The 14,537-nt window shown below is 36.8% G+C and overlaps 1 protein-coding gene across 1 annotated transcript in view; it reads left to right on the forward strand.

Moving 5' to 3' along the window:
* Positions 1-10,297, forward strand: part of LOC104620900 (glutamate receptor ionotropic, delta-1-like) — a gene marked incomplete at both ends in the record, with an annotated part of 14,869 nt that extends 4,572 nt beyond the window's left edge. Inside the window, 2 exons of the mRNA XM_010287252.1 lie at positions 8,732-8,893; positions 10,178-10,297. Coding sequence (XP_010285554.1) covers positions 8,732-8,893; positions 10,178-10,297 — 282 coding nt within the window. The remainder of the gene's footprint in view (positions 1-8,731; positions 8,894-10,177) is intronic.
* Positions 10,298-14,537: the final 4,240 nt, after the last annotated feature.

The following is a 14,537-nucleotide window of genomic DNA, read 5'->3' on the forward strand; positions in this document are numbered from 1 at the left end:
TGAGAAGCAAAACATTCTCAGTTTCTCTCTTGCAGAATTATTACACACCTTACAAGCTGTCTTTAAGAGAATGGAACTGTAATGTTATACTTTGCCATTCTCTGCAAACATAGAAACAAGAGATACAAAGAAGTGCAGAGGTATGAAGTTTGCCTTTTGGAAGTTGATTCCGTAACTGTCATGTCTAGCCACACCGGAATGACGTATCATGAAAGGTGAAGGGCACGCGAGATCTCTCAAATTAGCTGCCGCCAGTATATCTTGTGTGATCTTTAAGTTTCTACAGATTGAATATAGGATGCTTTTAGCACGTGCAGTTATATCTGAAGCGTTCCACAGCTGCATTTTTTTCATAGGCTTTGCTAAAACACCTTATGTAACACCTTATGGGCATGCAGCTCATATTAATTTCCAAGTATGACTGACGTTATTAATGGTCCTGCAATTCAGGTACTTCCAATCTTATGTTTCCTTTTTCTTGCCGAAAAAATAGTTTTGACCTTTTGCTGTACAGAAGTACATCACTAAATTAGCCCTATTGCCAGAGGCTGCAGTAGCTCCCAGCTCCATGTCAGGCTGCATGAATCCACCAGAGGCAGTGACCGCCTGCCAGCTCCAAGTCCTTGGCGTTGCTTTGAAGTAGTTTGATTAACACCACAGTTTGGAAATCTGTGGCTCATTCTCCCTTGGGCAATCTCATATTAATAATTCTTTGTTGTCAAGGTAACTTATCGGCTATTGTTGGTTCATTATTTATTTAATGACTTTGAAGAAGAATAAGCTAATCTCTGTCAGCCTCTAGCTGTAAGATTTTTATAGGGGATAATTTAGTGTTTTTAACAAGCTAGTAAAGAAAGAAACATTTGCGTCATGGATTATTAACTTTATTCTGGCTAAATTAATGAAAATCTTTTTGGAACGATTTTGTTCTCAGTGTCTTTAGTACCATATCCTGGAAAGTTGTTTTTCAGTGGGTTGATCGTCCCTGTTTGGCATTCTGACAAGGCTTTTAAAGATCAGGCTGTTCTGCAAACTCATCCAAAAACTCATCTGTTCTGAATGGTTTGTGGAAATCCAATCTTATTCCACCAACCCACTTGTCAAAATTTTGCTCATGCCCTTATTTCTTGCACATATAATATACCCAGCTGGGTTTCTGCTTCAGCTGGAGAAGAAGCTTTATAAAGTTTCCCGTCTTGGTCATTTTATTTTACTTCAGGACTACATTTATCTCTTTCTTATTCTTCATATACAATTTTCTGTATCTATCTCTCTTACTTTTTTGTAAGTGGAAAAGAGACAGTTTAGAACTTCCTGTTTTCCACTGGCAATGAGTATCCTGTGGTTCGGGCCGCCAGCTTTTTCAGTATTGCCTTATCTGGAGAGAGAATACTGAAGCACTTCAGGATTTATAGTTAAATCTAGTTAGTCCTAGGTAGACCTAGTATGTATCCCTGCATGGCATTTGAATGGTGTTTAGTGGGATTACCGCTATTAAACTGTTTAGATTATTTCAGACATAGTTTTACAGAGTCATTTTGAAGAAATTTTAATGCATAACCTAATCCTTTTCAAAATCTTCCCCTTCAAATATTAGTTTTGAAGCCTAAAAACTTGACTTTTTTTATGAAGATCTTTTTTCTTTCATCAGGTTATTCATGATGTGCTCATAAACTCAAAATCAAATTTTTTTGTTTCTGTTTTTGAAGAAAAATTTCTCTTTAGAAATGCAATTCCCAGTCGTTTGTTCCTTCCCATATTTACCATTTATATAGTTAATAAGTTTAATCTATGTGAGATTTTATTTCTATTAAAACATATTACAAGGATACAGTGTAGCTGAAATAATTTAGCATGGTCCAAAATATACAGTAAGATTAAAAAGGCAAAAAGAAAACCCCGGCAAACTAAATTAATGAGGTTATTCCTTACAGGATTCAGAGTCCAACCTCTCTACTGAAGAACTCTTCTAGACATTGCTTTTACGCATTTGAAGAGGAGATGTTGAGAAGTGTAGGAGGGTATTCATTGGAGCAGCTACTCTTCTTCCCATGTAAAAATTTCATTCTTCAAAGACTTGACCATCAGGTATCTTTGTAGGCATCTCTTAGCAGTTGCTCCTACAGAGCTGCATTTGTATTTAGGAACTGTCTTCTCTTCAGGAGTGACTGCAATTTAACCACTGTAAGTGGAGCTAATTTTTGGAGGTGTTTGGCTTCCTAAGCTTAAGGGCCTGATCCTGCAGTTTTGTCCAACTACATAGCCTTACTCTTATTTGACCTATTTACATGACTGTTACTACACAGCTGTTAAGTGCTACTGGAGGCAGTAAATATTGATTAAGCCCTATTAAAGCATTCACTTTCTCCCATAAAGGATTGATGAGCCACATTTTTCTTTGGCTTTCATTACAAACCTGTATTTGCATATATTTTTAGCAAAGTTTAATGTGGACTTTTGGCCAGATGTTCAGTCACGTTGGAACTGTTTCTGAGTACCACATGAGTGAAAAGTATCCTTGAACTGACTTTAATGCCCGTTGCACAACATAATCTCTCCCTGAAGCCTGATGGCATGTGTTTTCTACAAGGTGCATTAGCAGAAGAATTGGTTAAAAACTCCCAAACATCTGCAGGTATCCTCTGGCGTGTGGGATTTTGTGAGCACTCTGGCAGCTAGAACCCCACGTTCTGGAGTGAGTTTTTCCTCTCTGCTCAGACTACCTCTTCTGCTTGCTAGAGTTCTCTGTTTGCATAATTATTTCATTGAGTTTTTGTTCAGTGCTCTATCAGGGAGTGGACAAGAGCAGCTGGAAGAAAAGGGTCATTACCTCTATTTTCCATTTTTTATTGCCTCTGAAACCTAATTCGCACCCATAGTTACTTATAAATGAGGTTGAGTAAAATTATATTCTTATACTCTGTTTTGCAATTCTAATATTACCTCTTGTCCTCCTGTCTGACTCTTTGTTGGGTTCAGTTTTCTTTATCAAATGTCTCCTGCTAGACTTGTCCTGGACCGTTAGTGTTAGTTGTACCAAATTCTTGAGATACTTAGTAAGTGAAGCCAGTGCCTGCAGCTAACAAGCTTGAGCATTACACGGTAATCCAGGCCTTGTATTATTGTTAATATGTTGTATAAAGCATAGTTTGTAAAAAAACCACTCATAATTATAATGAATACTCATAATAAATAGCTGAAGGGCAGTGAGCATTCACTGTAGGTAAGGAAATGTGGTGTGAGATGTGTATCTCATTTAAAAAGGAAAAAAATTTAAAAGGAAAGGAAAGCTGCTTATCAATAAAAAAAAAAGATTCTGAGGGTGCAGTCTTCCAAATAAATCTTTGGAAGCCCCATTGTTTGAGATACTTAAAATTAGCATGGACAAAGCACTAAATAATACATTAGTTAGCTTCCTTAATGTCAGAAGGCTTGAATAAATATACATTTGAGGTCTGTTTTTCGCAGGTTTTAGGAAAATTTTATTCAGGCTTTCATTTGCCTCAGTGATAATAAATAGCCCTTTGGAAGTTTGAAGCTGACATTTGGGTCTTTAATGAACGTTTGTTTTTTGACTCTGGTTTTCTCATGAATGCCAGTCTGCTGGCTGTGATTTTGTTCTTCATGAGCAGTGAAGCATGTATTTAAAACATAGGCATTCACACAAAGCCTCACAATGGTTTCTGCAAACTAATTTAAGAAAATGAAATAGGTCAAATTTTCAGTCTCTCCACTCTAACAATATCCTTGTAAGCATACTGTTACACTGTAAGTAAACCATCGATCTTCACTGCTCCTAGTAAGATGCATCCTGTCATTTGAGACACAAGAGCATAACTGTGTTTGGCAGTAATTGAACTTCAAAAGTTGAAACACAGTTTTAGGGCACACTGGTGTGTGCATACGCAAGCACAATGATACCGCTCCCCAGGCAGCAAGCGTTTCTGCTGCTGGCAGGCTGTGCTCAGTCTGAGCTCCTCTTCCATCTGCTTCATCCTTGGAGCTGACTGCTGCGGCAACTCACAGGGTGATTTTGGCAGCAGCAGGGTACACATGCCCAGCTTGGGAATGAGTTTTTGAAGCAGTGGCATCTGGGTGTCAGCTTGTCTTCCCAGATGGTCTCTTCAGTGCTCTTGTCTGGCTAGACTTCTGGCTCTCCTGGCAACTAAGAAGTTGGGGTCAGTCTTTGTGGCTTGCTGGCCTTCCCAGAGCAGTACTTGTCTATGATTAGTGCCTCTGGAGGCGCCAAAAGCTGTCTTCATATATAACTTTAAAAGTAAAATCACTCTGGAAAATCTCATTAAATTCACATAGAAGCCTCTGTAAAATGACATTTAACAATGTGATAGGGAGAGATTTCCATTCTTATTGAAAATTTCTGATTTGCTTTACTTGTGTATGGTGGATTTTTTTTTCTTCATTGCAAAATAAAGGTTCATAAAATCTGGAATAATTTTCAGAAGATATACCAGAACATGCCTAAAATTACTTAAGTAGAGGGCATACTCTTTAATATATTGGTGAAACAGTCACCGTCATTCTTATAGCAGATAGATCAAAAAGCATTTCAGTCAAATTACCTCCAGCTCTTTCAGCTCTCAGCAATGAAGTGAAAGAGGAACTGGAAATTACTCTTTCTTCCTCCAAACAGGACAGAAATGAAACACTTTGTTCTAATCTAGGAATCTTTGTTATATGAAGGGGACTCCCTGAAGGCAGATATATGTCATTTCTCCTCTCTGAATATATAAGTAGAGGGAATGAAAAATGCTCCAGAGCTTGGAAAACCCAAAGTAGCCAAGTACATTGCCCTGTTTTTTCTTCTGTCTTGCTTTGCTACCAATTCTGAATCCTACCTGAAGATTAATTTTTAAATTTACTATTTTCTCATGCCTCTGACAGCACTGGTGGAAACAGAGTATAGCTGATCCCTTGGGTATCTCAGAAATTCCCTTTCAGTGATTATGTTTGTATTCAGAGATAGTTTGATAGCTGAAAATTAAGATATGCGCATAGTTGCAGTAACAACTGTATACAGGCTTTGTCTGCTGAACCCTTTTTCTTTTCACAGCACTGCTATTCTGGAGGTTACAGCAAACTTGTGTTGTAAATGCAATCTAGTACATATGCAGAGATTTTGCTCTAGTAAAATGAATATTAAAGAAAATAAAGGAAATTATTATAGCCCTGGATTTTGTGTCTTGTTTTAAGTAACTTTTTTCTACAAGAAAATACATACATAGTAATGAATTCAGATAGAAAGGGAATATTATTTTGAGAAGGGGAGCATATTTGAGGTGTTTAAGTATTCTTATTTTTCTACCTCAGAAAGGAATTAGGAAAAAAGAAGATAAAAATATACCTCACAGTAACTTAATAATACATCTTACTGTAGGTATTGAAGGAATCAACTGTTCTGCTACACTCATGCAACACTACTCTGGCATCAGATTAGACCTGGTTCTGTAATTTTGGTTTCTAGCATAAAGCTAGTTCCCATTTGGGATTAGGCAAAGATGTTCAATCTATACTACTGTGGATGTTCAGGAACTGGATTTTGCTCTGCACACTATGAAGGGTCAAAAGGACATTATTTTCTAAGTTACCAGGTTATTTTTGGTTGTTCTTGATTATTTTTTGCACTTCAAAGAAGTGACTTTTGGTCTAGAGGACTACCAGAGCAATACTATCACGTGAATATCCTGCCTTCTTTTGTTTTAAATAAACACACTGTCTATAGACTTAATCTTGATTGCTGTGCAAAACCAGGTGTTTTGGGCCATGCTTTATAAGTTTTAAAGGGTTCTGCCCTTAATAGGGTGGACTTCTATATTTTGTGTTAATTCATGGCTTAACTAGCAGACTGAACAAATCTAACATTAAAAAAAGATAATTGGTTTTCATAATATTACAAATTCAGCCTCAGTTTTAGGTTTTTTTCTGCTATTTTTTTCCTAGTTTGTATTTTTTCTGTTGTAAAAAAAGAAGTGTTGATTGTGTGAAGAAAATTCAACTTGCTCTTCCATAGAATATTGACTCTTCAGTGAATGGGTGGTAAATTGTAATAATGTATGCATATAATTTTTACTGGACTAAATACTCAGAGTATGATTATATGAAAAAAGGAATTTTTCTGATTAAAAGTACTATATACTCATTTTTTGGCTGAGGCTTTCAGTAGAAGAGAAGAGAACTGGAGTGGCAAAATAGTGGTGGATAAGTGTGTACAACAGGACATGCAGAATATTCTTTCCATGGCAAAAAGTAACTTGCTGTGTTCTCTGCAACATCTTCTTCTGCCTTGGTGCATGTCTCCAGATTTATGACAGAAGGACATGAGTAGTGGGAAACTCCTCTTGTGCAGACCCTTTCTTTCTGTCACTCAGTTCATATTCTTTCAAAAGAAAATAATGAAACAATAGGGATACAAAATCTGTTATAGGTCTAACTGAACTATGAGGATTAGGTTGGTAAACACAAGATTGTTTTGTTTTGCTTTACAACATAAGGTAATTTGGGTTGCATGCATGGTCCTGTAGGCTAATATCCTCAAAAGCAGTTCTCTCAAGCTTTCAGTCCATTATACATGCAGAGCTGTGGCAACTTCTCTAAGAGCGTAGAAAGAGAAGGAAAGCAGTGTACCCAAGTACATCTTACATTTTGCCCTAGAGGTCTCTGCTAGCAAACCAAGCAACCTGGTGTTGGGAATGAGGCTCCAGTTTTCCAGAACTTGAAAAGAACAGTGCCAAACTGAGAAAATGCAAAGCATTTCTGATTTGTGGTGGTTCCGAGGCAACAATGACTTGTCAGTTAAAAGTGAGGGTGTAAAATCAGTTTCAGTGGGGAGCGAAGTGGATCATGATGGCACATAAGAAATTACATTTTTCCTTATGCATATAATATCTACTTCTAAGCAAGCGAGTTTTGTGATGTGTGGTTTGAGGTGGTTTATTTTGTGGGTTTGGTTTGGTTTTGTTTTTGTGGAGAGTAGCTTAACACATGAGGAAAAGTAGCTGTTGAATAATAAGGATTCGTTTGTTTGCTTTATTTGAAAGTTGTTTGGAAAATATCTGCAGACTAGGGAGACAAACGCAACTAAGCAAACGAGACTTAGTTGCTGGGACTTTTATTAAATAATTCTTTAATTACTTTTCTTAAAAAGAGAGAAAATCTGGAAAGTAGCTGCCTTGGAAACTCTTTTAAAAGGAAAAGGATTAACTGGATAAAATAGCAAATACAGAGAATGTGGACTGCTTGTTCAGGAAGGCTGGAAAGAAAGTAAGAAGATGGCAATGCCAGATGGGAGAGATTCTCAGTGATAGTATCTCATAGGTTTTGTATTATTTTCGCATTAAGATCCCTTTTTATGTTGAGTCACTTAAATAAGTGTGCATCCTCAACCTCTTTTTTGTGTATTTTCTTCCTGTTTTGATTCTTTCAAAATGAATTTTTGTTTATATATCTTTTGTTCAGATTTACTTACACTAGAAGATTTTTCAAAGTGCCTAAGTTCTCAATTTATGTCAAACTTCAGATTATGGAACATGAAACATTTTGCTTCTGAAGAATAGGATCTTAGGATATCAGAAGTTTACTTGGAGCCAGTGATGCAACAGTACTATATGTTTAAGCTTTCACAGCCAAATAACATTTTTATAGGATGTATGCAGCTGCATTAACTTCCACATGTAGCACTTTCCTGGTTTCTAGGCACCATTTTCTATGGTGAATTAGAGAAATCCAAAAGATAAATGGCAAATTCATGGATCACCATGAGTAAAGCCTTCAGATAGGAGAACATCTTTTAATAATAATAAAAAGAAGCTGCATCTGGCAACTGATGGTAACTGGAGATTTGGGTTTAGTAAAGAGTAAATCAATACCCCTGAATCTGTGCCTAAGTTTGAAGAAAAGTGCATGAAAACTATGGAAACAGGTGGAGAGTATCTAATTATCTTTTTTAAATAATTTCTCTCAGCGAACTTCCACTGCTAAAGTTTTACCATTTGTGGTGGATACCGCTGCATGTCAAAGACCTGATCTTGTATTGCTGGCCGTGTCTTGTTTTGAAAAATGAAATACATGGTTGAGCATTACTAGAATGGTGTTCTTACTAGAGCCTGTCATCAATTATTGTTCTCTTTAGCACTCATGTAAATTGAATAATAAGTAGGCTAAAATCAATAGCTCCAGTGAAAGTAGAATAGTAACCAGTCTCCTGTATATCTGGTGGAGAGAGATGATAAGGCCAGAATAATACTGTCATTTCTTCTCCCTCTGTTCTAAACAGTTGCAATGGTATTATATTTTGCTGTGCCAGAAATTACCAAGGAGATTGCTCAAATGAACAAGAAGAAAAAGAACTTACTTCCATTTTATCTTTTTCTCCTTGCCAAAAAGACTGACAAAGTAGCAATCCTTGTCTTTCATTCATAGATAGCTGTATTCCTATAGCTTGAGTTTATATTTGAACTGCGATCTCTTACTACAGCACTGCATTGGCAATGCAAGTGTGCCAGAGTCCCTTGGCAAGATGTGCCAAGCAGGAAAGAAGGTTAGAGTGAGTATTGGTATTTGTCTGAATTGCCTTGACTGTTGAACACATCAAGCATACCCAAGTTTTATTTTTTTACTTATGTCTTCTTTTGTTTTGTTTGTCTGCTGGTTTTTACAATTTCTTCTAAAGGATGCTAAAATAGACAAAGAGGCTCATTTTTATTATTGTTTGCAGGTTTCCAACCTGTACCTGTATGACAGTGTGCTCATGCTGGCCAATGCTTTCCACAGAAAACTGGAGGACAGGAAATGGCACAGTATGGCAAGTCTGAACTGCATGAGGAAATCCACCAAACCTTGGAATGGAGGACGATCCATGCTAGAGACTATTAAGAAGGTGAGAATAGACAAACCATAATAGTGTGAGCAATTGAAAGAGTTGCTTCATTTCTACTTGAAATTAGCTTTTGAAGAGGTTTTTGACCTCTATTCAACTTTTCTTTGATTTATTACAACCAAGTGATTTACAACTACCAGGAATGATCTACAGCTATTAAACAGGCAAATGATTTATTACAAACAAATTACCCTGCAGTGTTTCTCCCCTGGTGTGTGTTTTACTTCTGTTATTCTCATAGCTGCCTTCTGTGGAGTTAGTGTGATTAAGAATAGTCATACAAATTGATGTGTGTATGCATCATAATAATTTCCCCAAGAGAAGAACTAAAGGAGCTTGAGGGGCCAACCAGTGGTAAGGTTTAAGACTTATGTTCCATTTACTACAGCTCAACAAGCTTCGTAAGTTAGCTGAGCATTGGTAAGCATCTGTTTGTATACTGTAGCCCAGAGCAAAAGGGATTTGATTTAGCTAAGTTGTCACTAATGGTTGCACTGTCTTGCAGCATGCTGAATTACTCAAATATGGACAGTACTGTGGCTTTGCAGATGCATGGCAACTTCTTGTATGAAAGTTATTTGATCACAAATACTAGTGGAAAAAATACCCATTTTTTACTACACTAACTTTAGCAATTATTTGGGGAAAAAAACCCCTGCTGTTTCCCCATATATATCGATGAAATTGTTTTCCTCTAGTAAAATGATGCAATTTGATCAAGTGTTATGTTATGCTCTGACCAGTCCTAATCATATCATCCTTTGTTGCTAAATTAATTCAAACTTTAGTGTCATTTCAGGCTTCTTTGCTACAAACCCAAAATCAAATTTTGTGATACTTTCACAAAGAGGTTTTAATAATACTTAAAATTTTATCTTTTCTTTGTGCCTCTCTTGGGAGCACAGTAGGCATACTCTTTCTTTCGGACTTGCATTTCATTCAACCCCAGAACTGAACCTGCTGCTCTCAGTTACACTGACAGGGCTGTTGTCTCACGTTCCAAGATCCTTCTCCTTTTCTTCGGGTCTGTCTCTGTGAACAATGAAGACCTTAAGGATTTTTCCCACAATATACAGAGAATGTGTTAGTGTTAAATTAATTTTCTTATTAAAAAAAAAAATCTTTTGTCTGATGCTATGTTTGAGCTACTGAAGAACATGTAATTGCCACATTTAAGTTCCCTGGAAACATTTTCAAAGCAGATTTGGCATACCGTTAATGAAGAGCAGAGTTTATAAAGGCAGGTTTGTTCTGTTCTAAAATTTCTGAAATTTCTTTCCTTAGGGCCATATAACTGGGCTTACTGGTGTTATGGAGTTCAGAGAAGATGGTGCCAATCCCTATGTTCAATTTGAAATACTGGGCACTAGCTACAGCGAAACATTCGGCAAAGATGTGCGGAGGGTAAAGATAACGCTGCTTTTTTCTCTCTTTCGTTTTCCTCTAAACAATATGCATTCTACTTCACAGGAGAAAATGTTATTCTTTAAGAGGGAATTGGTGCTACACTGCACAAGAAATTTAATATAAGAGAACTATTTTCTAATATCTAATATGCTTAAGTCTTGAAAGCTAATTTTATATTGGTAGGCAGGAGTCCCGCAAGTTGTTTCCATATGTGCAGTAATGATGCAGTGCCATAACAATACTGGGAGCATAATAGTGAAGATCGTACAATTCTGCTTGTGTATTTTATTCTTAATTAAGATATAATGGATATAACTAGCATCTGTCTTCCTAAGGAAGCTGGGAATGCAAGTTACCTAAACACACAAAGATATTTCAAAGTGTGGTTGCTGTAAGAATTTGAGATAAATAAATAAAAAAACCTCTAGAGAAAATTTCCAAAAGGGAAGATGCTATACTGTGTAAAGGATGACCTATCAGTGGTAGCTGGTGGAACAAAAACTGATGGGGATTGGAAGAAAGTTAGAGTGGTTTCATGGGGTTACTAATATAAAATGTCATGGGCTGAGAAGGCTACCTTGAACAGGTTCATGCAGAGGGGATGCTCCAAAAATACCTGAAAACTCTCAGCTGAACAGTGAGGTTCTGATTGGAATCCAAGATACAAAATGTCCGTAAGCTGGTCAACTGGTAGTAATACAGACGTTAGCACTGTATGGTCAATGGATCCTCCATTAAGCAGAGCTGAACAAAGAGGATTCCATGAAGAGTTAAAATTTATGACATTTTCTATTTTCATTTGACCGTAGGTTTCTGTGTTTTGTTTTGATTCCTCTGAATTACATGACTCTAAATGGAAAAACAAGCAAAGAACTTGTGTTTACATTATTAACTTAAACAGCTAAACCTGAGATTCTTTCAGAGTCTAATTTGGCACAAGGATTTTGGACATGGAGCCAAAGGCTTGCAATATTTGTTAGAAATTTAGTAGAAGGAAGAGAAGCATTTGAAATACATAAAGCTCCAGGAGACATAATTGAAAAACTTCTGTTGCCAAAAAATGTCTCTGAAGACTTCAGATTGGCTAGGTACCCTCCTGTATTGCAATGACCAGAAAAGGCTATTTCTGAGTCCACTTTCATTTCTAGAAGATTTCTATTGCAAATGAGGAAGTCTAAGTTCCAAAAACTACCTGAATGATGAAAAATTATCTTAATTTTGGAAACAGTGTTGGCTGTTTAGTAAAACAGATTTGGCTTAGGAGGTCTAGGAAACAATTCCAGTTCATAAACAGAAGCATGCGCTTCACTTTGTGCACAAGTATGCAAAACAGATGTATCTGGTGCCGTGTGAAATGCTGTGGACTATCCTGCTGTGTTTCCAGCTGCCACTACAGAAAAGCATGAGTGTCCTGTTAGTGCTGTGTTATCCCTGGCAGGTGGATGCCATGGGGCATTTGAGTTTGGTTCCGTTTTGTTACAGAATTCCCAAGTGACTTTGAGGAAGTCACATAATTGCTTTATGCTTCGATTTACCTTTCAGTAAAATTGTCATGATTACCATTGAGGCCTTAAAGGGAAATTATGATGTGTGAGTATACATTATTACGTTTTCTTCAATGTATACTTCAAATACGGTAACACATATAGAAAAGCTCTCACCGGTATGTGTAGCACACTGACAAAATTGAGATATAGTCCAGATGTGTGAAGTGGAAATAGCTGAAATATCACTCAAAAGGGATCACAAGGCAAAGAACTAGGTAAAATGACTAAATGGGAAAATGACTAAAATGGCTAAACTGATATACCACTGATCATTTTTGATCCCTAATGTGCTACTTTGGGATTAGGTGGTTAATATAGGAAGGCTTAACTCTTTGGATGTTAAATGCAAAACATTATACAGTTCCCAAAATGAAAGGGAGTATAATTCCAAATGGGGAAAAAGCTACTGGCTGCGGAAAACTACTCTGAGCTGAAACGAAGTTCTGAAAATTATCCTTTTAGCCTAATATATATAGAGAGCGAGTAAAAAGTCAGCAATATGCTAGAGAAGTCTATAGAAGACCTTGGAAGAGATGATATTTCTTAGAGCAAAATTACCATGGAACTACTGGTATTCAATTATTTAGACAGCCTGACTTTTTATTATTGCAGCAAAAATATGTTACAGCTCAGAGTACTTTTAAATGCTCAGAAAGCCATGCTTGTCTTGTTTATACTACTTGAGAGATCAATTCTGATTTATTGTCAGTTGTTTCCATATCAGTCTTTCCTCATATTTAGCTGTGAAGAAACACATTTTTGGTGGAAAACAGAGGATTCTTTCTGCATGGTTTTCTTTTCCTCTGTATGGAGAGCATTTGTACCTGTTCATCCCTACCCTGACCCTACAAAAGTCCTTTTCACTTAGGACCTGTGACTGGTTAGGGCAAAAAGAGTATCACATTGAGTGTTGAGCCTTAGAGGGAATCCAGTCAAAAGCTAGTGGAGTTTTAATACTCAATACACCTTAGAAAGTTTCTTGGGGATCATTTCGACCAGAAAGACTCCTAGGAAGATGTCCAAGATAGTAACCCAAGTCCAAGGGCCTTTCTGTAGAGGCATCTTGACCTTTCCCAGTTGCCCTGAGACCAGGTTTTCCTGCAGACAGTTCTTTCCACTAGCTGCAATTGAGTTATGAGTGCAAGTAAATGTATGTATTTGTTCACTTAGTATACCTTCTCCTTTATTCCACAAGTGTAACACCATATTTTTGTGGTAGAGGCTGATAGTGGCTTTTGTGTATTTTGTGTTTTCTTTTTCCTTTGTTTGAGCATACTTCAGTGAAAGGGAAACTTCAGAAAATGCTCTAATTTCTTTGGTTTAAACATAAAAGAACAGGATATGTCCCTTAAGCTGTACCACCTTGCTTTACAAAAGGCTCGGGTGATTGCCTTCTATTCACTGTGTGTATGTGGACTTCGAGAAAGCATGGTGTATTCATGCTTAAAAACAAGATCAGTGTGGTGACTTATCAGGGCATTTGAAAGTTGAAGGATAAGATTGTTGGTGAAACTGAAAAGGCTTAAATGCCTAGTGCTTGACTATTGCCAGTACGATTTATGCTTCTCATGTCTGTAAACACCTTTAAAAATAGCAGCCTGAGTACCTGTATATTTAAAAAGAAAAAGAACTAGATATAAAGAGAGAAGGAAACTGTAAAAAGTATAAAACATAACAGCATCAACCAAAAAGGAAAAAAAGTAGGAAACTTTAAATAGCTGATGCCACACTAATGTTTGAAATTTAATTAAATTTGTGTGAAAGAAAGAATGAAAGAAACACAGAGGAAGTGTAACTTGGAAAAACAAGAAAAAAAGGTATCAAGTGTTCAGGTGAAGCGTATGGAGCAGAAGGAATGAGACTAATAGCCTATTATGTTCAAAACCCTTTGAGGCTTTTGAGATTTGCATTTGTAGCAGATAAAAAACCCCTTTCTTCTCATTTCACCTCTTATGTCCACCTGCCATGCCACGGGTGTATGCATCAAATTCAGCACCAGCCTTAATTGCTGTAATTGCTGGGTTACCGTTGAATGGTCATCCTCTGAATTTAGAGTTACCAACATGTTTCTTTTTTTCCTCATTTAAAATCTTATTTATTAGTCCTTTATGAATTTATTTTTTTACCTACAGAGATGCATAAAGCCTTTCTTGTATGTTTACATTTTTATGTCTTCTACGTTAAGCTTCCTGAGCTTTTGGTTCATTCCCAGCACTGGCAGTGGCTGGGGGTGATTGTTAGGTCATTTTGCTGCTTCATTAGTTCACTGTCCCTATCTGTGGCATGGAGTTGAGGATACTTGCCTGCTTTGTACAAAGTTTTGAAGTCTGATAGGAAAAAAAAAAGGACACTAGCAAAAACATTTAGCTGTTAACATTAAGAAATTGAATGAATCACAATATTAAAAACTGTATATTCCTAATTGTATGAAAGACCATCCCTTCAGAGCTTCTTTGGAATTGTCAAGGGAGAACTATATCCCACTTCCATAGTACAAGGGACACGAAGCGGGAAAGGAGGTCAGGACTACATTAATTCCCTCGTTATTGACCATCTATATTATTAGTTCTTATTAATGAAAGCCTTGCTGTAACTTTCAGAACGTATGAGCTGGTTCAATTTCTTATTTTTCTTCACTTGGGTGGATTCTGCACAATATAATAATTTAATGATCTAGCTGTGAGAGCAAA

Source organism: Phaethon lepturus, unplaced genomic scaffold, assembly GCF_000687285.1.
Source record: "Phaethon lepturus isolate BGI_N335 unplaced genomic scaffold, ASM68728v1 scaffold10015, whole genome shotgun sequence".
NCBI classification, from domain to species: Eukaryota; Metazoa; Chordata; class Aves; order Phaethontiformes; family Phaethontidae; genus Phaethon; species Phaethon lepturus.